The 26,988-nt window shown below is 39.0% G+C and overlaps 1 protein-coding gene across 1 annotated transcript; it reads right to left on the reverse strand.

Annotated features, from left to right (window-relative positions):
- Window positions 1-3,935: 3,935 nt before the first annotated feature.
- lonrf4 (LON peptidase N-terminal domain and ring finger 4) lies at window positions 3,936-25,545 on the reverse strand. Its single transcript, XM_061927521.2, has 12 exons — window positions 24,940-25,545; window positions 22,411-22,529; window positions 21,950-22,072; window positions 18,044-18,226; window positions 17,828-17,954; window positions 16,508-16,583; window positions 16,293-16,407; window positions 10,777-10,898; window positions 10,539-10,697; window positions 7,201-7,363; window positions 6,959-7,108; window positions 3,936-4,339 (listed from the first exon to the last, which is right to left on the reverse strand). The coding sequence occupies exons 1-12, from the start codon at window positions 25,235-25,237 to the stop codon at window positions 4,190-4,192; spliced, it is 1,785 nt and encodes a 594-aa protein (XP_061783505.2). The 5' UTR covers window positions 25,238-25,545; the 3' UTR covers window positions 3,936-4,189.
- Between the last annotated feature and the right edge of the window lie 1,443 nt (window positions 25,546-26,988).

Genomic DNA, 26,988 nt, shown 5'->3' on the forward strand with positions numbered 1-26,988 from the left:
TATAAAAGTGTAGGAGGGAGCACTTCAAATAACAACTCATGTCTCCTCTGGATTGGAATCACCCATAGTTCCTTGCAACAAATTCCGACATCTGTATTTGGAGACAATGTGAATTTAGGATGGGGTGGGATGATTTTGTTGGAAGACATTTTCTATTAGTCCAATTATAGAGAAGTTGCATCTGAGTAAAGATCTAGGAGTAAAACTAACTAAACAGGGTAACAGGTGGAAATTCCAACCTTCAGTGTAATGCAGCGCGCCACAAACCTACCAAGTGGTTATAAACTGATAAAAAGCTGAGTCGCACGTCTATCTTCAGCATTTTGTTTCCAAGACATGTAAACCACTCGACAATGTTCTGTGATCGCTGCTCGAGATCATTAAATATTCTGTACAGTGCAATGACACCAGGTGATAAATAGGGGTGTAAGGTAATGGCAAAACAAGTGTGTTGTCGCAGCCAAGGGATGATTGTCACACATTTCCAACTGACAATGGTGTGTAAACACATCTTAAAAATGTAATCCCTTTTTTTGGATGATCGCAAAGCTGTTGTCATGAAGTGATGTCGGAGCTCCTGGGTTTGTACCGATGAGGTTGCTTGGCCTGCATAAAACATGCTGAAAATGGCCCAAAGAGTCAGCTGCTCGTTAGTGCGCCATTGTTTCATCATTTGGTGAGACATGCTGGATTTGTGAGTATCATGCTTGCCACTTGTAAAGTTTCACATTGAGTCTGTTCCTGTGCCAAACAAGAGCTGTCCAACACATCAAAAGGCAGTAAACATAAACATTGACGCCGTGAAAATGTCTAGAAATTGCACAATCTATGGCACATTTCTTTCAGTAGAAAAAGAAATACTAATTTTAGTGTTACCCAGTTCTTACAAAGTATCAATATAACATGCAGCTTTGACATTCTATGGAATGTAGCACTCAATCGATATAAAAGTATGCAAGAGTCACACAGTATCTCCTCATTATTTCCATGTAGAAACTGTAAGACTTGTGACAGGCACTCAAAGCAATGTGACTCATGACAAAGTGTCCCCCTTACTGTAGCTATTTTATTTGACAGTTTCTCCTCCTTATCACCAGATGATGCCTTTAGATCAGGGATCTCAAACTCGATTTACCTGGGGGCAGAGTCTGGGTGAGACTTCAGAACCACGTTTTAAACAAGTGACTAAATTTGTTTACTACTTCTACCAGCAGCGAGAGTGACCCTGAGCTGTCTTTGTAAATGTAACATTTAATGTAAACATTTTGTATTTTTCGATACACTTCTCCTTGCTTAATATTAGTTGCTCTTTGTGTTGCCCAATATGTGTTTGCTTTGTTGTAATTGTTGTGTTGTCACCATTATTGTAATTAACGTCCAGTGGGATTCAAGATTGCTATATTGATTTACGGCCATATTTCTAAAAAACACTGTACTATTTAAGTTTATATTGTAGCCAAGCCTTTTCCTTAAAGATATAGTGTCTAAAGACATTTTTGCACGGTGGAACAGGGGCTAGTGCATGTGCCTCACAATACGAAGGTCCTGAGTTCAATCCCGGGCTCTGGATCTTTCTGTGTGGAGTTTGCATGTTCACCCCGTGACTGTGTGGGTTCCCTCCGGGTACTCCGGCTTCCTCCCACCTCCAAAGACATGCACCTGGGGATAGGTTGATTGGCAACACTAAATGGTCCCTAGTGTGTGAATGTGAGTGTGAATGTTGTCTGTCTATCTGTGTTGGCCCTGCGATGAGGTGGCGACTTGTCCAGGGTGTACCCCGCCTACCGCCCGAATGCAGCTGAGATAGGTTCCAGCACCCCCCCGCGACCCTGAAAGGGTCAAGCGGTAGAAAATGGATGGATGGATGGATATCTTTTTGCCCATTTATTGTGTTTCGTTTACTTTTTCAATTAATGTCGGAGCTGCATAGCAGTTTTGAACTGGCTTCACTGCAGTAGGAGATATTCAACACTTTAATTTCCCCTTAGCTCCATTTGTATATAAACTTTGGACACTACCTGGAATATAAACACATGACTATTGAACATATTAGATTGAACTGAATTGTAGTTGTCAATGTAGTCTTTTTGTTTATTGTTCTAATGTGATTAATACAAATCTTTACATAACTTGTAAAATAATAATAATACATTATTTCTCATTACCTGATTATAGATCAACTTGAACTGCATTTTGTTGGTTGTGTCTCTTATATGCACACTCAGGCTCCCATAGCCGAATCTACTGTACTTCTTTCTGGTCGCCAAGAGTAATACAGTAAATATTTTATCGCTGTTAATTGGATCCGAGTCATGTCATGGTAAATGAATTCCCGTGAAACTGGAATTATTAATTATAAATGGAATATTTTTCATAGCTCTAGCAGTGATTCTCAAACTTTGGTATGCGTACCACTAGTGGTAGGCCAGAGAATCCATTGATTAAATATTCAAACACAGTGTTACTGTTCAAACTGTGTGTAATGTTACATCAAATAAAAAACATCAAATATAATTGTTAAATAAAACCTCTGCCTTATTTTTAATGAATATCCAGGCCTACTATGCTACTGTATTTTAATGTTGGTCATTATGGTGGTACATGGAGACAAGTGTTTTCTGAGGTGGTACTTCCAGTTTGACTTTCTCAATACGGTTTTAACACCAAGAAAGTCCTCTAGACATGAAATTACACCCACATGATCCCCTTTACAAGCCACAAACTTCAAATGTGGCGAGGAACAACTGTATTACAATAATCACCAGGCTGCTCTCAGCCCTAGCCTCCAGCGTGTTACACAAGTAATATTAAAAGACCGAAATGGAGCGACATACAAAATCTTGTTTAGGGCCACAAAAAGCCTAAGGCACCGATTGCAGGGTGCACGGGTCGCAATTACATTAAACAATCAAGGAGAGGGCCACAAATTATGGGCGGCAAGTTTGAGACCCCTGCTCTAGATAGAGCTGGCATTGTCATCTTAAATGAGCCCATGCCATTAGAATACAACCCAAAATAATAGATCGAACAAAATAAGTTTTATCTACATAATCGCCTTGAACGATCCACTGGCATTGTCTGCACAAACACAAAACGGTTGTAAAACTCAGCCACTGAAGCAACGTTATTTTCCCCACCACGTAGTTGCAAAGAGTATCAGTTAAAGCAGACAAGTTGTGGCTTTCATTCAGAAGAAAAGGGTCTTCGGATAGTGACCTTTAAACATCACTCTAGAAATTAGTATTGCAATATTCAAAATAAGGAGTTTCTTATTTTTTAAGTATCAAATGACCCCCCAAAAAGGCTGTTAAAGCCATAAAGGAGCACGGGGCTATGATTCTGCAAAGCAAAACCAGTAACTTGCCACATATAGTCATTTAAAACCTTATGTGCATAATCCTAAAAAACTTTGAATTGCATTGTAGCATTGAGTTCCAACTGGCTGTCATTTGTGTAAAATGTAGAGAAAACAGTGACACCTAGTGCTCTTTTTAAAGAATGTACTGCGTTTTGTCTACGGATAATGCAGTTAAACCCAAATTATTCACCTAAAGTGTATTTTTATGTCATAAATGTCTTATAGTAGGAAACAACACAAGAAAGTGGCAAAGGCTATTGTGCTATTTACAATATGTTTTACTGTTTTAATCCTTGCATATCCAATGCGATATAAAGTTTAAATGTATAATCCAGTAGAATGTTCCAGGTAATGTTACTACATTAGTTACCAGAATCTTTAAAAATAGTGCAAGAGTGTTTTCTCAACATTTGTGTCATTTCAACAAATTTCAACTTACTTGCCACTTGCTTGTAACGTTTCCAACTAAGAGGTTTCCAGATTTCCAAAATAATTATTTATTTACTTATTTGCTAGGGAATAAATAATGTTGTGCTTAAGTATGTGATAGATGAATAATACAAGGTTTAGCATAATCTGCAGGCCTTGCAAGTGGCTGATGTTTATTGTTGTGTTTTGAATGATAAACGTTAGACTAATGGCTCTATATTTTGTAATACAAGAACTATTTTATGTATTTGAGCTGTGATATTAAAACAGTCCCTCACTCATTCATTGATACAAAATAAGTGAGTTCAGTGGCTCTTAGCTTCACTTAACCTACTGTATCTGTGTGTGTGCAATATGTGATCCTTTTATGTCAATAAATGCCACCACAATGCCATCGTATGTTTAGCTCTGAGAGAAGTACTCAAGGATGAGGCGTAGGTGTCCCAGACGATCTTTGAGTGAGGTGAGGGAGAGGACAGTGGTTTGATAGGCAGGGTCCAGCTGGAGGACAGACAACAGCCACCAGCACCATGCTGGACCGTTGGATGAGGCCTGGAAAAATAAATACTTTCACTTATAGGGAAAGCAACAAGTGTATATCCTGAAGCAAAAAGGGGCAAACAATTATTTCATTTAATATCAATAACCTTGGTGTTTTTGGTCCACTACAAAAGGTCCATCTATAAGATCTAAACAAGTACAATCATGGCCTACTTAATTTTCATTTTGGATAAGTGAGGAAGAGCCTATGCTTAACACTTTTGAGGAATTTGTTTTCAGCGTTGAATACAGACATTTATTGCATCATAATGTGAGGGGTTTCTAATATTTTGGTCATTTAATGTAGTAATATTAGGTGAGCAGATACCTCCAGGCATGATGCAGTGAAGTCCTACAGCACTGCAATTTACTGTATAACCACATTAAGAACCATAGGACTTCGCTGCAAATTACTGTATAACCACATTAAGAACCATACTGTTATTAGGGGTGTCCCGACCCGATATTGATATCGCTTGAATTTAAAATCTTCATTATACGCTCCATATACACCGTATACAATATACATCTAAATGTCCTCCAATAAGCAAGGTATTGTCTTCTATTTTAGTGAAGTAATTTACAAGAAGTAAACGTAGTACGTTATGGGCTACCAGGAGCGAGCTGCTACACAACAGCTTAGCAATAGCATACAAGCTAGACATATCTAATAATCATTGCATGATCCTTTCTCACATAAGTTATTGTATAACTGGCTGGTTTCTAAGAGGTGCAACAAATCTGAAATCAATGAAATCACTCTACAAAAAAGCTTTGAAAATTGTAGACAAGAAACCTGTTACTTACCATCATTGTAATATTCTTTCCAAATACAATCTACCAAGTTTTCATCATTTTTTATCATTAAAAAACGCCTGTCCGGTATATAAATGTCTACATGGAGTAGGTCTGCCCCCATTAAATGACTACATTTGATACAGAACAAGTGGAGCATCTACATCTCGTATCACGAGGGCCATAACCAGGGCAAACGAATAGAAAAACCTGTTTTGGTCAAAAGAAAAATTCTCACAAGAGATGCTTACTGTGGGACAGTTTACCCACCGCAGTAAGGGAATCCTCCAGCTTTGCTACATTCAAAAGTCAATTAAAGACCTGGTTCAAAAGTCAACAGATTTGTGGTCACACAAATAAACACAATAATAAAAGGTAATTTAACCAATGTCATAATATGAGCACTTAAGACATTATCTACACATCTATACTTTTACATCTGACTTTTTTTTAAATTAATTACAGTGACCATTAGGTGTCGCCAAAAAACAAATCACCTCTCCACTTCAAAAGCATAAACCTGTCAAATGGTTGATGTTTTTATACCTGCCATTATTATAGGAGTGTTTTCACATGATCAAGCCTTTTCTAACAGTCCACACTACAAAATAATTAAACTATGTACTGGGATTCGTGCCGATATCATATCGAATTAATATCGGTATCGGCAAATACTCAAGGCTCCAATAAAATGAAAAGGTTTCATCAGGACACCTCTAATTGTGACAGTATATGAATGTATGTTAATAGAGGTAGGAATTTTGGGCGCCTAACGAGTCGATTCAATTCGGATTCTTTGGGTGACCATCCAATTCAGAATCGATTCAACATGATTCTTGTAACATATTATTTAGTATACAAATTATAGTTAAACATTTTCAAAACATGTTACAGGTTACAAAAGCTCATCTTGGCTGTTAACGTACAGCACGACTTATATGCCCAGTGTTGGCCTAATAAAACGTATTTTACAAAATGTATTTAAAAATCTTATAAACAAAAATCACAGTTAATCTAATAATAAAAATTGAGCAACCCCAACTCCAACCCAATCACAGCTTTACAATACTTACATTGAAATTTACAAAGCAACTGAGAAATCATACAAATACTTATTATCATTATTATTACTGTATTATTTATTATTCATTAAAACAAAAAAAAGGAAAACCCCAAATGTATAAAAGCAGTTTCACAAAATAATATTAATAATAATAATAGTATCAATAATACCTGTTGAATGTTTATAATCCAAAAAGTAATTCTTAAAAAAGATAAATAAATAAAAGTTTCTTCATTCTATTCCCAAAAATGTGTACCGGTAATCTATTTGGAATCGGAATAAATAATTTGTATTTGGAATGAAAGTTAATCGATTTTTTTGAGTACCCCTATTTATATATATATATATATATATATATATATATATATATATATATATACACAGTATATATATATATATATATACACAGTATATATATATATATATATATATATATATATATATATATATATATATATATATATATATATATATATATATATATATATATATATATATATATATATATATATACACACACATTTACATATACATGCATATAGATGTATCCACATATATATGTAGATATGTGTATATATGTATATGTACACATGTATATGTATATGGATGGATAATTTTGGACAAGGAAATTTTTTGCGAAAATGTAAAAAAAATAAGAAATTGTAACTTTTATTTTTAACACAGTATCTCACAGTTTTATGCAACTGTCTGAGTATTGTATCTCCTGAGATAACCAGCGAATGTACATTTAAAGTTATGTTGCGGCCCCAAACCTGTATGTTCTCATCCATGTCGGGCATGGTGCCGTACTGTCTGTTGATTTGTTCTCTCATGCGGCTTCCAAGGCGTTGGTACCAGTCCTGGGCCTGCTGGTAGACACTATCATGGAGATGCTGCAAAAGCTCCAATTCAGTACCTTCAACCTGTAAAAAAATAAATAAAAAAGGGAAAAAACACATGTAATTAAATCAGTGCACTCATGACTAGCATCAACAGAAACTTGAACGAACCAGACCTTGATATCTTCCAGGTGCTCGATATCAGCAGTATGGTAGCCATCACGTAAGCCTCTCTTGAGGACTCTGAATCTGCTGCAACCCACACTGTCAACATAGGAGCGACCATCAGGCAGCACCTCCAGGCCGTGGATCTCCAACATGCAGCCGTAGTCTGCAAAACTTAAGAAAGCCAAATGAGAAACAAGAATGACATTAGTAATAGCAACATATAGTAATATACAAACACAAATAGGCAGCATTTTAGCAACAAAAACTCAAAACAATACTACTGCACAATAACATACAGTGGGTGTTGATATTTTGTGAAATACGGTAATAGCAATACCAAGTGTTTTTACTCTTTATTTTTCACATGTTCTATCAATACCTATAAAACGCCACTCCGTGACAGTATTGATTTGAAAACACTTTCCTGTTCCCTCTCTTATGTGCAGTAACTGTCAGCCTTATATATTCCTGTTATTTGCCGAACCTCTCTTTATACTTGTATGATGGATGAAAATGTTAAAATGGAACGTTTACCGTCATAAAGTCTTGAAACAAATAAAATACTTGAAACAAAGTAACTTAGATTTGCCATGAGAACATTGTTGGGTCTAATTTTAATCACAATCACAATTCTAGCTGCCATGAACGAACGAGTGTGATCATCAGTGTCATTAACATTTAAAAAGCAGACAGGCTGTGCAATATTTGTGTATTTTGTAATTTAATATACAAACCCCGTTTCCATATGAGTTGGGAAATTGTGTTAGATGTAAATATAAACAGAATACAATGATTTGCAAATCCTTTTCAACCCATATTCAGTTCAATATGCTACAAAGACAAGATATTTGATGTTCAAACTGATAAACTTTTTTTTTTTTTTGCAAATAATCATTAACTTTAGAATTTGATGCCAGCAACACGTGACAAAGAAGTTGGGAAAGGTGGCAATAAATACTGATAAAGTTGAGGAATGCTCATGAAACACTTATTTTGAACATCCCACAGGTGAACAGGCAAATTGGGAACAGGTGGGTGCCATGATTGGGTATAAAAGTAGATTCCATGAAATGCTCAGTCATTCACAAACAAGGATGGGGCGAGGGTCACCACTTTGTCAACAAATGCGTGAGCAAATTGTTGAATAGTTTAAGAAAAACCTTTCTCAACCAGCTATTGCAAAGAATTTAGGGATTTCACCAGCTACGCTCCGTTATATCATCAAAGGGTTCAGAGAATCTGGAGAAATCACTGCACGTAAGCAGCTAAGCCTGTGAACTTCGATCCCTAAGGCTGTACTGCATCAACAAGCGACATCAGTGTGTAAAGGATATCACCACATGGGCTCAGGAACACTTCAGAAACCCACTGTCAGTAACTACAGTTGGTCACTACATCTGTAAGTGCAAGTTAAAACTCTCCTATGCAAGGCAAAAACCGTTTATCAACAACACCCAGAAACGCCGTTGGCTTCGTTGGGCCTGAGCTCATCTAAGATGGACTGATACAAAGTGGAAAAGTGTTCTGTGGTCTGACGAGTCCACATTTCAAATTGTTTTTGGAAACTGTGGACGTCGTGTCCTCCGGACCAAAGAAGAAAAGAACCATCCGGATTGTTATAGGCGCAAAGTGTAAAAGCCAGCATGTGTGATGGTATGGGGGTGTATTAGTGCCCAAGACATGGGTAACTTACACATCTGTGAAGGCGCCATTAATGCTGAAAGGTACATACAGGTTTTGGAGCAACATATGTTGCCATCCAAGCAACGTTACCATGGACGCCCCCTGCTTATTTCAGCCAAGCCACGTGTTACATCAACGTGGCTTCATAGTAAAAGAGTGCGGGTACTAGACTGGCCTGCCTGTAGTCCAGATCTGTCTCCCATTGAAAATGTGTGGCGCATTATGAAGCCTAAAATACCACAACAGAGACCCCCGGACTGTTGAACAACTTAAGCTGTACATCAAGCAAGAATGGGAAAGAATTCCACCTGAGAAGCTTAAAAAATGTGTCTCCTTAGTTCCCAAACGTTTACTGAGTGTTGTTAAAAGGAAAGGCCATGTAACACAGTGGTGAACATGCCCTTTCCCAACTACTTTGGCACGTGTTGCAGCCATGAAATTCTAAGTTAATTATTTGCAAAAAAAAATAAAGTTTATGAGTTTGAACATCAAATATCTTGTCTTTGTAGTGCATTCAACTGAATATGGGTTGAAAAGGATTTGCAAATCATTGTATTCCGTTTATATTTACATCTAACACAATTTCCCAACTCATATGGAAACGGGGTTTGTACATGTTTCAAGTTAAAAACAATCAAATGTATGTTTAGGTCAAACGGAGATGTCCAATTGATGATGCGTCAGCCACTTGGAGAACATAGTTGTTTTTTTAATGAACCGGGGAAAAATATAAAAACATATAAAATTGTTAGAAAAAAAGGCAACATGTAATGAAACAAACCTGACATTTTAATATTAACAATTAACACAAAACAATAATTTTTGACAATTTCATTACAAATTACATGAAGATGTCATGTAATTTACCTCCTGGATCCCATTACTACAAATAGTTTGCCGACCCGTGGGAAACACTATGTTCTAACTATCATAATAAATAATCGTGATTTCAGTATTGATAAAAATTATTAAGATTAATATTTTGGCCAGATTTGTGCAGCCCTAACATTACCGTTGTGGAAGTCAACCAGCATAATAAAATGAATGTATGACTCTGAATGTTTGACTGTATGTCCTCCAGTGCGTTTTCTACTGCACATTTTCTGAAGGAATGCATGCCAATTGTTTAGATAAGGAAAACAAGACTCAACCAAACTGCAGTCAATAGAGTCACAACAGCTGCGGAATTAATACCAATGATTTTTTCGAATCATTTGTTAAACCTTTTTTTAACCAGGAAAGTCCCATTGAGATTAAGAATCTCTTTTTCAAGGGGGTCCTGCACATTCATACACCAGTGTAGTTACCACTTACTGTTTTTGTATTTCAAATTTAAATTATATTTTTGTGAGTGTGAACATTTGTGAGGGATGGTAAAACATGACAGATCTCTCAGCAGATTGGCTACCCCTGCTGCTATTTCCCTCCCCCTCATGGTCACATACGACTGGTTTAAACTTTGCCCAGTGCACTGTCTGCTTGTGCATCACTGCCAGACATCTTTTATGTATGCTCCATCTCCAACTGCTGTGTGCGTTACAGTGAGGGGGGGAAAAGTCCAAACTTGATTGAAAGCTTGTCATCTCAGATTTATCATTTGGATAGAAGAAAATGTCTGGGTTAAGATCGTGAAGCATGTGTTTCTGTGCTTAGCAATGCATACCCTTTGCCATGCTCATAGCTGCACATGCCAAACTTCTTCGTTCCTGTCTCCATACAGCGACGCATCATCAATCGATAGCGTGGCTCAAAAATGTGCAGCGGGCAGGGCACGCCAGGGTAGGCCACAGTGCAAACAAATATAGGGATGTCCTTTGTGAGGCTGCAGAGGAGAGCATAAACAATCGATGCAATGGCATGTTAATGAAACTTGAGAGTGTGTTTCCCTCTGTAGCACCTACTTTGACAATTCAGCCATCTCAGCCTCGTGGATCTGTTTCCTTTCATCTAACTGCGATGAGAAGAGGCGGTCCATGATGTGCTGAATCACCACTGTCAAGTTGTACTTTCTATTTTTTAAATACTGTAAAAAGAACAGAGTGAAGGGCCCAATGAGTACTATTAAACGACCTTAATATGCAAACAATGTGATGGTCACACATCAAATCAATTAAATTACTTAAGGAAAACATTTTTACAATGCAGTCAATATGCGGATACATATGTTAAACAATAAGAATACAATTATTTATAGCAACTATCATCACATGTTGAAAGAAAGTCTAAATACAGACACAGGAAAAAACCATCATCATTATTCTGAACCTGTTTTTTTTAATCAAGACATTTTGGCCTAAAGCAGGGGTCCCCAAACTACGGCCCACTAGCATCCACAATCTGGCCGGTGAGACATCCCACATACATTTTTTTTTAAATTAAAGTTGAAACATTGCAAATGTGCTGCCATCTATTGGAGAATGTCAGTAATGTTGGTCATCGACCATGAGCGTTGCGCCATTTATAGAGTGAATAGAATCAATATTAAGGTAGTAGGGTTCTCCCGATATCAATATTTTGGTACCGGTACCAAAATGTATTTCGATACTTTTCGGTACATTTGAAATGGGACCACAAAAAATTTCATTATTGGCTTTATTTAAACACAAAATGTTATGATACAATAAACATATGTTTCTTATTGCAGTCAAAGAAGAAATATGGCATTAAATAAGATAGTGAACATACTAGACTACTTCTCTTTTAAAAATAAAGGCTCCTAATTTGGCTGCTGACGTATGCAGTAACATATTGTGTCATCTCCCATTCTATTATTTTGTCAAAATTATGAGGGACAAGCGGTAGAAAATTGATTATTAATCTACTTGTTTATATACTGTTAATAGCTGGTTGGTTTCTGTTTTGACATGTTCTATCTACAATTTTGTTCAAATGTAATCAGCACTTATTCTTCTGTTGTTTGGATACTTTACATAAGTTTTGGGTGATACTACAAATTTTGGTATGAATCCAATACCAAGTATTGACACGGTCAAACATTGGTCATAATTAAAGGTCTCCTGTGTCCAGGGATGCATTTCCTGGGTTCATAAACAATAAAAAAAGACAAAAGATATTGTAATGATTAAAAAATATAGATGTAATCATTGTAGTATCGACTATATACGGCTCTTGTACTTGACCTCCTTACAGTCGATGTCTGATTAGACCCACCCATGGCATTTGTTTACATTCAAGAGCGCTTGCTTGCTGTTAGCGATTAGCTATTGTATCCTCCTACGGTGTGTAGTGAAACAATATTTAGCTATACTTCGTCCTGCGGGGATAATACCTGTAAGAAGCTTACATTATTTGTCGCCACAGCGGCTAGGATTATAAATTTTAACTAAAACACAACAGAGCTAGCTAGCGGATAGAATTTATCCGCTAGCTAGCTAACAGCTAACAGCTAACAGCTAACAAGAGCAAGCACTATATAAGCACATCTTGCAGCGCGGCGCGTCAGGTTTATAGCTTCAACCTTATCGTTAGGTTTTAAGCCCAAAATGCATCCATTCTCCCTTTTCTATCTCCACTCTGTTTCTGCTTGTAAGTACCGTACTCTGTGCGTGTGCGCTGCCTAACATGCGCCTCGTTTTACCAGCATTGTCACAGTCATGTCTGGAAAAAAATTCTCTCACCACACTTCAACATGTTTGCTGCATTTTAGCAGCTTGATATTTCTGATTGATTGAAAAACTGTAAAGGGGTCATCAGGGAAGTAAACAAGGTAGTAGTGGTTCACATTCTTAGGCCCAATCCCAATACACCCCTTCACTCACTATCACTAGCCCTCACTCACTACCACGAGCCCTCACCCACTACCACTACACCCTCAAAATGAAGCAAAAAGGGGTAGAGCTTCGTAATCTTCCTTAAGAATTGGGACACCACTTGCTACGTCACTCCATAGTCGGGCACGTAAGCGACTACATAGTTATGTTTGCACATACGTTGTACCGACACCAATATTTTGGACCCAAAATTTATATCGGTATGTATTTCAATACTTTTCAAAATAAAGGACAACAAACAAATGTCATTATTGACTTCATTTTAACAGGACATTTATGATAACAACTTATGATTAAACATGATTCTTATTGCACCCATAGAACAATATTAGAATTAAAATGTAAATGCGCCTTAAACACATGGACTTTTTTTATTAGACTCAAATAACAGTTTAATTTTTTTTTTTTTACATATTACATACAGCCTGCCATAATCTATAATTAGGTTACAATAGAATAGAAAGACGTATTGACATTGTATTAAATGATTCATGTTTTATGGTTGCCAATTTTGACCTGTGCTTTAAGACGAATAAGTAAACACTGAAAACAAGGCTAAAAATACACAGATAAGACGAGTAGCATGTAAAACACTCATTGTTAAAGATAAAACACAAATGAAAAAGTGGGAATTTGTAATGAAATTCAGTCAATTCACTTGCATTATTTTAAATTACATGGGCGGTTTGGACTGCTCTAATAATTTTCAACAAGCCAACCAGCTGTATGCGTGTCTTGTATCCAACGTTCCCTCTAAGGTGCGCACCTGCGCAATTGCGCACTGCTCACGCGTCCTCTGCGCACAGCAAATCTATGCCGCGCAAAAAATCAAATCCCACTCTAAACAAAATAAACCAATCGTTTGTTTTGTATGATTTTGCAATGCAACTGTGAGTAACAGGTCTATCTTGTAAAATACTTTTATTTAGCAAAACTGGTCATTGTCTACTGTACAAACCAAGCCAAAAGCAACTCTTTGTCATCTGTTATATCAACAGCAGCCGCTTGCTCTCCCTCTCACCTGCACCAACACATACACTATGGCAATTAGCCACTGGTGCGTTTATGGCCACACAAAAAGTTGGACAACTCCAACACTACACGTAAAGTGTAAATTTCAGGTCGTTTTACTATGACTCCTCAATCAGTGTGCTTATTCTACTGTCATTTGTTAAGAATGTTATTTTTTGGATATTAATCATGAAATGATGTTACAGGACTACATAATTGCTAATAAAAATATTTATTTTACGGACAGAAAGTTAATAAACACTTCATCTCATGCAACATGTGAATGTTTTAAGGGGAACTAAATGTGATCTCTGAAAGGGGTACACAATCTTTCCAAAGCAGGACCCCCACCCAGGCATAAAATACTATAGTGCATAGCTGATTTAAAAAAAAAAAACAATATCTCAATGGGCCAAATCACATATATTAGAAACTAATCTTTTGAAATTGACTACTGTCACTTGATTATAATAATAAGACATTTAAAGGGGAACATTTCCGAACTCTAAATGGGTGAATTTTGGCGAATTAAATATTCGCTCTCGGAGCGATGACGTCACAACGTGACGTCGCATCGGGAAGCAATCCGCCATTTTCTCAAACACCGGGTCAAAACAGCTCTGTAATTTTCCGTTTTTTCGACTGTTTTCCGTACCTTGGAGACATCATGCCTCGTCGGTGTGTTGTCGCAGGGTGTAACAACACGAACAGGGACGGATTCAAGTTGCACCAGTGGCCCAAAGATGCGAAAGTGGCAAGAAATTGGACGTTTGTTCCGCACACTTTACCGACGAAAGCTATGCTACGACAGAGATGGCAAGAATGTGTGGATATCCTGCGACACTCAAAGCAGATGCATTTCCAACGATAAAGTCAAAGAAATCTGCCGCCAGACCCCCATTGAATCTGCCGGAGTGTGTGAGCAATTCAGGGACAAAGGACCTCGGTAGCACGGCAAGCAATGGCGGCAGTTTGTTCCCGCAGACGAGCGAGCTAAGCCCCCTGGATGTCTTGGTTCACACCGTCCCAAGATGATCAAGAGAAGAATATCGACCCTAGCTTCCCTGGCCTGCTGACATGAGGGTATGTCTGCAGAATATATTAATTGATGAAAATTGGGCTGTCTGCACTTTGTTGCCAAATGTATTTCATATGCTGTAAACCTAGTTCATAGTTGTTAGTTTCCTTTAATGCCAAACAAACACATACCAATCGTTGGTTAGAAGGCGATCGCCGAATTCGTCCTCGCTTTCTCCCGTGTCGCTGGCTGTCGTGTCGTTTTCGTCGGTTTCGCTTGCATACGGTTCAAACCGATATGGCTCAATTTCGTTTTCGCTACCTGCCTCCACACTACAACCATCCGTTTCAATACATGCGTAATCTGTTGAATCGCTCCGAGTCTGAATCCGAGCTAATGTCGCTATAGCTTGCTGTTCTTTCCGCCATGTTTGTTTGTGTTGGCTTCACTATGTGACGTCACAGGAAAATGGACGGGTGGTTAAAATCAGGCACTTTGAAGCTTTTTTTAGGCATATTGCGTGATGGGTAAAATTTTGAAAAAAACTTCGAAAAATATAATAAGCCACTGGGAACTGATTTTTAATGGTTTTAACAATTCTGAAATTGTGATAATGCTCCCCTTTAAATTGTTATGTCAGGTTTGAGACAAATGTGCTGTTGGTATGGCCACAGTGTGCACGCCTGTATTCCACTGAATGCTCAGGGTGTTTGTGCATTTGCTCACACACATGAAAAATTAGAGGGAACATTGCTTCTATCTACTGTGTATGTGCACAGGGGAAGCTGTTAACTCTATTACCTGCCTCTCTTTAACCTCCTTCTGCAGAGCTTAATGTTTGTTTTTTAAATGTTTACCTAAATTTGAAGCAACAGTGGTAATGATGTTTTGACACATTTGGCGTGGCATGTTTTAAAGCAGCGCGGCACTTCCGTGTTTAAAGCGTCACCTTTACTGGCAGTTCTGAAGCCCAAATACTTTCAAATTGCCTTTTCACACACCCTTTTTATCAAACAGTAGTATTGCTGTTATTTTTGTCAGTATTCCTTTGGACAATTATTATGATTATTTTAACCCAATGTGGCCCCCAGGTCAAAAAGTTTGGGGACTTCTGACCTACAGTAACTTGACAAGCTACTATAAAATGGTCAACAATATATGCAAGGTCGTACATGATCACAATAGCACCAAAACATATAGTCAAAGTCAACTCATTACTGAAAAATGCACCGCAGCCACACTGCTTGCCACTTCTTCATGACTCAGCATGTTTACATGTGTCATTATTACATAACAGTCCAATACAAGAACATTCACGACCATCACTTCATACATTTTGAATTATTATGAGTTGTTGTGGTTATTTACACTGTCCAGGATGGCCAGTGCAGTGATATAGTGGTTAGTATGCATGCCTCACAACCAGGAAAACTGGGTTTGAATCTCAATTGGAGCAAAATCGACTGAATTTCTGATGCCTTTCTTAATGAGCATTATTGTCTTTGTAAAGGTAGAATTTTCCATACAATTCATGTATCGAATATCATTACATTTTGCAGGTGGACCTAATGTTGTGTGTAAGATTAGCCATTGTTACCTCTTGTAGTGGCTGTTTGCAGAGTGGACAGCGCAGGTTGTGGTCCAGACTTCTCTCTATGCAGTTTTTACAGAATGTGTGACCGCAGGGAGTGGTGACTGGTTCATAAAACAACCTTTGAAGCATAAACATGCAAAATAAATAAAAACATGCTGTCTGTGGAGAATTTCAGATAATACTTATACCACAGAATGGTTCCACTGCAGGATACTCACCTGATACAGAGCGGGCACTCAAAGTCGGACACAGTGAGTACACTGAGAGTTTTATCTCTGCAGTGGAAACCTGCATCTGAGATAAAAAAACAAGTTTAAGTATTGAGGTACTTAGATGTGTTCATGTTAGGAGTTGTATGCAATTGTGTTGCGTTTAATATGACGATGGTCATACTGTAAATCACGGACTTTAAGCCGCTACTTTGGTTCCTACACTTTCAACCCTGCGGCTTACAGGACGGTGCGGCTAATTTATGGATTTTTCTTTGCTGACGGCAATAATAAAACGTTTTCCCAAAAAAACAAGCAAAAAGAATGAAAAGGTGTTTTATTGTTTGCGTTATGGCACCATCTTTTGGACGAGTTCGCTCAATGCAGGTGCTGCAGTGTCCTTACATTTATCGGTGGTGGCTTTTTAAAAAAAATATTTCACAGTATAACTAAAACTGTTTACACTTACTAAACCGTCCCGTGTGTGATGTCTGAAGGAGTGTTTTCATGCATTTTTTTTACTTGCTTTCGTAATGTAATGACACTAGCGTCATTAGCAATAAAAATGCTAACACGTTTGCGAGCGTCTGTGTGAGTATTATTAACTTACAACGTCATTCTTTTTGTATTGTTTCAGTTTAAGAAATCCCTCAGTAAATTCACCAAGACGTCACCGTGGAGTTATTGAGTCTGTTTAGCTGATTGTAACAACTACCTTCCCCAGCTAGTGGGTTCATGACGAAGACTTCTCTTTAGTTTGATCAGTCATCTTACTGCCGTGTTACAGCCACTGATAGGAAACAATTAAGCTACTTAAATAAACATTTAAAGAATTTATTTTATTTTATTTTATTTTTTCAGTGTACATGAATGAAGGTGTGTGTTGCTGAACCCGACTTGGACATTATCTGGACTGGACCTGGTTTTAAAAAAAACCTTTAAACGAAGCTAATTTCATTTACAACCAGGTCTGGTGAAGATAAGGTCCTTTTTTTTTCTTTTTTCTTTTAGATAAGATAAATAAATATTTTCTTGGATTAAAAGGAAAGTAAAACAATATAAGGAAAATTACATTAAAAAAAAAAAAAAAGTAATTAAATGAAAATGTTAGTGGACCAGCAGCACAAACAATCAAGTGTGCTTCAGGGACTATGTCCCTTGCAGAAGTGTTGTCCATGTTGTGGGAACAACATTTAAAGAATTTTTATGTGTAAATAACTCATTTTGCAACGTACATATCTGCAGTTTATAGTCTGGTGCGGCTAATACATGGAAAATATTTTTCCCCCAAAATGTTGTGTATGCTCCATCGTCCGGAAAATATGGTACCTCTTCCATTGACATCTTCCTTCCTCGTCATCATCTCCTCGTCTTCTTCAGTGGCAGGAAGGAAGGAAACAGCCTGGCAGAGGCTCAGGCAACACTCAGTGCCTCCATCGTGCTTCGCTTTGGAGCCCTATAAAGAAAGCAACACTTTTACAACTTACAAGCAAACACCTCCCACCATGCAAGCATTATTTTCATTGTCCCATCTGCAGCGCGCACCTGGTGTGTTTCTCTTCTCTCGTTGCCCTCAGCATCGCCATGTGGATGTTTGCCCTCAGGGTATGTCGGCCCCTGGGTGCTGCTAAGGCTTGTGATGGGGGAGGGTGCTTTTAGGTAATCAGCCAACACCTGCAGGATGCAGAAAGCATCGTCTGGCACTGTCATGCCCTCTGCTTCCAGGACCTACAGTTTTACAAAGAAAAAAATAAGTTTTTAATCTTAATAGTATATTTCCATCCATTTTCTACCGCTTGTCCCTTACAGGGTCGCGGGGTGTGCTGGAGCCTATCTCAGCTCCGGTTAAATAAAGGTTTAATAAAACAAAACAAGAGTTGTGTATTAACTGACCAAAATAAAGTCATGGTAACGACCTGCTTGTGTTGTCATGTTGATGCTCAGAATTACGCTGTTTGTGAATGCACCTCAAGTTGACAAAGTGTTGTGTCGCTGGTGTGAACTTGGCGGAGAAACATGTGTGCGAGTTTGGAATGGAGCTCTGCTGTTAAGGTCGGCAATAAAGCTTAAAAAGAGCGTCTGACTCTGTGTGCCTCTGTAATGAGACGTTACTTGCACAACATAACCTTCAAGCAAGCTATAGTTGCAGGTCGCTTAGTCTGCTTTAATTTAGCACCAAAATAAGGCCCCGCTGGGTAGTCATCTTTTGGTGTGGTTACTACTGTTATGTCAACACTTGTGTCCTTAGGGTACCAAGTTTGGGTACACAGCCCTAATAGTAACTGTATTTACTAAAACATACAGTATATACACAAAATAATAATAATAATAAATAGCAAAAGAAAGGGCCCCTCAATGCTGACAACATTGGCACTTATTTCATAGTCCTGTACATAAAAATTATGTCTAATAGTGTTAATATTCACAGCAGTTTTACTTCAGTTTTAGTCATAGTCTTTTGACAAAAAATTATTTTAGTTTTAGTCCACTTTGGTCATTTAAATTGACTTAGTTTTAGTCATCCGAATTACACAACATTTTAGTCCGCTAAAATTATTGTAAATTTAGTGGACTAAATTATAAAGTAAGTAAAAAAGATAAGGTCTCTTTAAAGTTTGCATTGGCTGTGAGAGATCCAACTTCTTGTCTCACAAGGAAAAGCATCGGATTGGCTCTCCTATGTTACTAATTCAATCTTTAATCTGTACGCTGTTAAAGAGCAATGATTGGCTATATTTCGATCTTGTCCCACCCATCTACAAAATGAAGTCAAATATGATTGGATTTTGTTTCTGTCAACATTTTCGTCTCGTTTTATTTGTTGACTAAAATATCAGATAATTTTGTCATAGTTTTAGTCAACGAGCATTTGTTTTCATTAGTTATCCTCTTATTTTGTCAGGGAAAAATAGGTTGTTGATGATAACTCAGGCGAAAATTATAAGTCAAAGATTTTACCACTGATGTCTACAGGTAAAATGCCTCCTAAAATAGAGTAGTGATTTTAGGCTTATTTCCTAACAAGTTTCAGCAGATTTTGAAACGCCGACTTTTAGTTCCAAAATGTGCCTGCATCAGCCTGCTGACGTCACCGACAGAAAACTGGAGGCAATTTTATATTGCGTAGTATGGGCCTGATTGAACTTGATAGCACACGCAAAGCTGATCTTTTAAACGTATGCACAGATGATTGCAACTCTTAAGTGAGCAGGATAAGGAGCGCAATTTATTTAGCGTGTCTGTCTTAATGAATTTTCAGAATATATGCTGATCATCAGAACGCCTACTAAACTGGGAGGAGAAGATGCAAATATAATTATTCAGCACACGCAGTCTCATTTATCAAGAACAAAACTCCCCTGTGAACGCTATTTTGCGTCTTTATTTAGCGCATCTGAAACGTATGTGCAAACTGACACAGCTATACACACGGTTGTGTGAAAAGAGGCAATTGCACATCAGCTCTGTCCTATGTATGCCTATCAACATATGTAGACTGTCAAAAATAAAAAAATAAATCAGATATATTGTCTATTCAGCAATACCATTTTATAATTTTACTTGTGCTAGTCGACTTTTTTGATGATAGTGTTAATTATATTGTTAGTTTTTTTTGTATAGACAATATATTATTAACTTCTTGCAATATGCATTTTCTTGCATAAACTTCATCTTTGCAGTCAGTGCCTCAGCCTCTCCCATGTGCGCAAAAAAAAGTGGTAATATAGATGCGCCACAGCACTGCTTTTACAATGCCCATAAAAAGTGGTACTTGTCTGCTGCATTCTGAAAACAGCAAAATGCGAGAGGTTGGAGGAGCATGATGAGATGGATGAGCAGTAAATGATCAAGTGTCCCTGTGGAAGAACCTCATTTAAATAAGGCGGTCTGCACCATTTGTTAATTGTACACACTGTTAGTAGATTACACAAAACACCTACTAATAGTACACGCAATGTCATGAGCTATGAGCTTTGGGTTATGACCAAATGGACCGATGTTTTCATTACGAATACAAGCGGCCGAGATGAGTTTCCTCCGTCGGGTGGTGGGGCTCTACCTTAGTGATAGGGTGAAAAATGCTGTCATTTGGGAGGAGCTCAGAGTAAAACCGCTGCTCCTCCACATCGAGAGGAGCCAGATGAGGTGGTTCAGGCATCTGGTCAGAATGGCCAGGAGGTGTCCGACCGGTAGGAGACAACGGGGAAGACCCAGGACACAGTGGAGAGACAATGTCTCCCAGCTGGCCTGATAACGCCTCTGGATCTCCCAGGAAGAGCTGGACGAGGTAGTTGGGGAAAGGAAAGTCTGGGCTTCTCTGCTTAAGGCTGCTGCCCCCGCGACCCTACTTCGGATAAGCGGTAGAAGATGGATAGATGGAAGGGCTGCCAGATGCATTGTCGCAGGTTGTAGCAATACAACTAAAGAAAGGGTCAGCCTGCATACATTTCCAAATGATGGGAATATGAGGAAAGCATGGACCTCTCCAGTCAAATTGACTCGCGCAAGATGAAACAGACCAAGTGAAAGGACTGTGATTGGCAGCAATCATTTAATGATACTGACATTAAAAAGAAGAAGGGTTTTGGTCAGAGTTTGAATGTAAAAAAGTTTAAAAGACTCGAGCCAAATGCAATCCTGAAAATCAGGAGTGACTTAACGGGGGGCAGACTCAGTCAAAACCTGTTTAAAAACGAAGAAAGAAGAGTCGACCCGGCATTCAAAAACGAAAAAAAAAGAGGTAAGCTGCTATTATTGTATTATGCGTCCTCTTCTACTGATTTTTTCCTCAAGATGCTTGAACAATGCTGAAAGAGCATGAGGAAACACAAAATAGTGAATCTTTTAAATAAATTTTTGCTCAAAATGTTAACCATATCAGTTTTTAAGTAATCATCTACAAAAACATGCAATTAAGTGATTAAAATAATATTTATAATATTCCTTTATCCACACTGTCTTTGTGGGTAAATGGGCTTCAGTTTTGTAGATGACGTCACACCAGCCCTTCTCAAATAGAATCTTTCTTTTTTTGTTTTCTTTAATGTAAAAAGGGATACAGTACAATGTTATGAAGAGGTGTACCCGTACTTATAACAATTTAATTTACACATTATACTATTTATAGTCGCGGTGGACAGTAAGGCGAGAGCGTGAAATGTTTTCTTCTTTCTCGGATGGGTGTAACAGAAATTAATTGAGAAGCACTGCATCACACCAAGAGGGGTCAGCATATCGAGTCTGACCATGGAAAGGGGACATTCCAAGTTAGTTATGTATTGATTACTCAAAAACTAATTGATATTATGGGAAATAATTGCCAGATTCCTTTTCCGGAGCAAAACATAAATTAAGAAAATGTGTTAATGAAATTTCGGTCATCTGGACACTATGGGTCCTTCAAGATTGGTTGTCGAAGGAAACCTGCTTTCAATGGTGGTATGAACAAACCTTCTTGATCTGATTCTTAGCAGGAACAAAGTCAGCTTGAAGTTTGAGGCAACGGTAAAACTGGATGAGGGCGTCTGTCTGCTGAGCCATCTCCAACAGTATGTTCCCTTTGCGAAAGAAGCCCTAGACAAACAGAAGTGTGTGATCAGCACATACTGCCTGCATGAGTGGATTATTTTATTGCACAGTCACTGCAGAGCTTTCCGATATGTCTGTAGCACTACAGTGTCAGGACAATGCCTTTGTTTAACTACATGAGAGGGGTACACATCGAGATGGTGCTGTGCTGAGATGTCCACACCACATTCATCAATAATGCACATTTGAAAAAATGACTATTATATTTCTAAAGGCATTATTTCTAGCACAGCTTTCCCATTGGTTCTTATGAGATTGTGTAAGGGTTGGAGATATCCACTCATGTTACATAATTGTGCAGGCAACACAATTCTGCATCTCACCTCAGTCCAGTTGGGCCGAAGACAGCAGAGGTAGTCAAGGTCGGTCAGAGCATCAGAAAAACTTAACAGTCCACAGTTTGCTTCAGCTCTGTACAGCTTCAGACTCAAGTTGTTTGGGACTAAAGATGACAAGCAAGGAAAAATATTATTGAGCATACTACTACTGTACTTTTTAGAGGATTTTGGTTTTTTCACATAATATTGAAGTGCAAAGAGATCATTACAACATGTTGAGTTATATGGTGCTAATTCAATCTCACACAAATGAAGTTTAGAAATACACTGAATTCAAACACAGTGATGGTATTTTAAGTATAAACTTCAGGCTGCAGCAACGATTATTTTAGTAATCAAGTAATCTATTGAGTTGCTTGTATGATTAATCGGATAAAACATAGGTTTTTCAAAAGGGGCTCATGGCCACCAGGGCGTCCACAGTATAGGATATCAATATACATCGCGATAGACGTCGTCGTTACCAGTTTTTCCCCTACACATGATTGATTTAGGGCTGCAACTAACGATTAATTTGATAATCGATTAATCTGTCAATAATTACTTTGATTAATCGATTAATAATCGGATAAAAGAGACAAACTACATTTCTATCCTTTCCAGTATTTTATTGGGATTTTTCAAATTGACTGTGTGTCGGTTTTAAAAGTGCTCCCCCTCTGGTCAACATATGAAATAACAAGTGTGTGTAAACATTTGAAGTGCTCCCCCTCTGGCCAACATATGTACTAACAAGTGTGTGTAAGAAATTGAAATGTGCCCACTTTGGCCAAAAATATATATTTTTAAATGTATGTACATATGTATCTACATACTGTAATAACTTGAAGTAAATAATGAAGATTAAGCACCAATTGCAAACAAAAAATGTAAAAAGGTCCCATCTTAAAACTCATTTGTATACTCTAGCCTTTAAATAGACCCCCTGTTTAGACTAGTTCAGGGGTCGGCAACCCGCGGCTCTAGAGCCGCATGCGGCTCTTTAGCGCCGCCCTAGTGGCTCCCTGGAGCTTTTTCAAAGATGTATGAAAAATGGAAAAAGATGAGGGGAAAAAAATATATATTTTGTTTTAATATTGTTTCTGTAGGAGGACAAACATGACACAAACCTCCCTAATTGTTATAAATCCCACTGTTTATATTAAACATGCTTCACTGATTCGAGTATTTGGCGAGCGCTGTTTTGTCCTACTAATTTTGGCGGTCCTTGAACTCACCCTAGTTTGTTTACATGTATGACTTTCTCCGACTTTCTAGGACGTGTTTTATGCCACTTTTTTTTCTGTCTCATTTTGTCCACCAAACTTTTAACGTTGTGCATGAATGCACAAAGGTGAGTTTTGTTGATGTTATTGACTTGTGTGGAGTGCTAATCAGACATATTTGGTCACTGCAGACAGATTTCCATCCATCCATTTTCTACCGCTTATTCCCTTTGGGGTCGCGGGGGGCGCTGGAGCCTATCTCAGCTACAATCGGGCGGAAGGTAGATTTGTTTTTGTATTTTTGGTCCAATATGGCTCTCTCAACATTTTGGGTTGCCGACCCCTGGACTAGTTGATCTGCCGTTTCTTTTCTTTCTCCTCTGCCCCCCTCTCCTTTGTGGAGGGGGAGAGACACACAGGTCCGGTGGCCATGGATGAAGTTCTGGCTGTCCAGAGTCGGGACCCGGGGTGGACCTCTCGCCTGTGCATCGGTTGGGGACATCTCTGCGCTACTGACCCGTCTCCGCTCGGGATGGCTTCCTGCTGGCCCCACTATGGACTGGACTCTCACTATTATGTTAGATCCACTATGGACTGGACTTTCACAATATTATGTCAGACCCACTCGACATCCATTGCTTTCGGTCTCCCCTAGAAGGGGGGGGGGGGGGGGGTTTACCCACATATGCGGTCCTCTCCAAGGTTTCTCATAGTCATTCACATTGACGTCCCACTGGGGTGAGTTTTTCCTTGCCCTTATGTGGGCTCTGTACCGAGGATGCCATTGTGGCTTGTGCAGCCTTTTGAGACACTTGTGATTTAGGGCTATACAAATAAACATTGATTGATTGATTGATTGAAAAAAAAAAAGTTTACTAAAGGCTTACCTTTTTTATACCTGCATAGTTTGTATTTTATTATTAATGTTGTAAATAGAAAATCTTTATATATCTAGAAAGGGTAGTCCTAAATAGGTAGGCATTTTTCGGAGGTCTCAGGTGACAAATACAAGAAATGTGTGCGTGTGTGTGCGTGTGTGTGTGTGTGTGTGTGTGTGTGTGTGTGTGTGTTAGTGTTTAGCATGCCTTAACCCCAGACTCCACCCACAGTGAAATTATGCAAATAAAATGTGCTTATACGTAACAACACAAATGCCTTACACAAGCTTGCATGAGGAAGAATATGCAGTATATTGTATTTTATTGTATTTTGTTTTATAAATACTTGGAACACCAAGCCCTGGAGAGACAATGTTATGCTATGTTACTAATATACATGTTATTTTAGGGATGTTGCATATTTATCTCACCTTGCTGAATCCCGTCGTTGGCAGCAATTAAAGCCTCCTGGTATTGTTTGGCACGGAGCTTCTCCTGAAGATGGCACGTCAACCTGGCGTTCTCGGGGCAGCACTTTTCGATGACCCCGATGAGCAGAACGTTGTTCTTCATGCTCCTCATTTCTCTCGGTTTTAGCCTCTCTTTGCACGCGGGGCATTTAGACGGCAGGTAGGCGGCCGCACACCTCCGACAGAAAGTGTGACCGCAGGACATGCTCACCGGCTCCCACATCAGGAAGCGGCAGAGCGGGCACTCCAGCAGCTCCATGGCGGGGAGGGTTAGTATCTCGCCGCGGAAAAATACTATTCTCCTTTAAAAAAAAATTTAAAAAAAAGACTTTACCCCTCGGTTGTGTGTCATTTACTACACGGACGCGTAACTTATCTCGGCTGGACGCGTTGTCTTTTCCTGCCGATTACATGCATGCTGAGTCCACTCCGTCCCAAATAATACAACATTACTCGCTAACGACTCCCTCCAATCTTCTATATATTCGTGAAACGCGTTCTTTGTCCGCGGGTAACCCCCCGAATAGCTTGAAGGGAGCGCACACAAGCACAATGCCGCCAGGTTACTGTGTTACACCATTGCATAACATAAATAAAGACCACGTGACGCAACGGCGAACGCTGATTGGCTGAGAAGCGTGTTGTGAAACGCAAAGATTTCGAGTTTCATAACATAATTCTGGACGTAGTTTTGGACTGAATATTTAAAACATACCCACTGAGATGGTACACAGTGGCGTGTATTTTTGTCATTTGTGGCAAATGGGGATTTTGTTCACCGAAAATCGACGTCGTGGAGGGACTCCCAGGTCAGGATATTGGCGAAGGGGGCGGGGTTAACATAAAAACCTTATTTCATATTTGTTATGCCTGCAGCTCAGCACGTACTGTTAGTTAAATAACATATATGTAATAACGGGGTAAAGGTTAAGGGGGCGGAGGGCTCAATGATCTGCTGTCTGTTTTAATCGTAAGCATGAAAGAACAAAAAAAGGGACAGTGAAAGCAACAACTTGTGCAAATCATTTGCTGTATTCTAATGCTGGGGTGTCCAAACTTTTTCCACTGAGGGCAGCTCACTGAAAAATGAAAGCATGTCCGGGCCATTTTGAAATGTTTCATTTTCAAAAACATCAAGGCTCCCCTCTGTTGTATTTAATGTAAAAGTCCCTGGGTTTTGATTGATTGATTGAAACTTGTATTAGTAGATTGCACAGTGCAGTACATCCATCCATCTTCTTCCGCTTATCCGAGGTCGGGTCGCGGGGGCAGCAGCCTAAGCAGGGAAGCCCAGACTTCCCTCTCCCCAGGCCACTTCGTCCAGCTCTTCTTGTGGGACCCCGAGGCGTTCCCAGGCCAGCCGGGAGACATAGTCTTCCCAACGTGTCCTGGGTCTTCCCCGCGGCCTCCTACCGGTCGGACGTGCCCTAAACACCTCCCTAGGGAGGCGTTCGGGTGACATCCTGACCAGATGCCCGAACCACCTCATCTGGCTCCTCTCGATGTGGAGGAGCAGCGGCTTTACTTTGAGCTCCCCCCGGATGGCAGAGCTTCTCACCCTATCTCTAAGGGAGAGCCCCGCCACCCGGCGGAGGAAACTCATTTCGGCCGCTTGTACCCGTGATCTTGTCCTTTCGGTCATAACCCAAAGCTCATGACCATAGGTGAGGATGGGAACGTAGATCGACCGGTAAATTGAGAGCTTTGCCTTCCGGCTCAGCTCCTTCTTCACCACAACGGATCGATACAGCGTCCGCATTACTGAAGACGCCGCACCGATCCGCCTGTCGATCTCACGATCCACTCTTCCCTGTGCAGTACATATTCCGTACAATTGACCACTAAATGGTAACACCCCAATAAGTTTTTCAACTTGTTTAAGTCGGGATCCACTTAAATTGATTCATGATACAGATATATACTATCATCATAATACAGTCATCACACAAGATAATCATCAGGGTATGTACATTGAATTATTTACATTATTTACAATCCGGGGTGTGGGAT

This window comes from Nerophis lumbriciformis, linkage group LG35 (genome assembly GCF_033978685.3).
Source record: "Nerophis lumbriciformis linkage group LG35, RoL_Nlum_v2.1, whole genome shotgun sequence".
NCBI lineage: Eukaryota > Metazoa > Chordata > Actinopteri > Syngnathiformes > Syngnathidae > Nerophis > Nerophis lumbriciformis.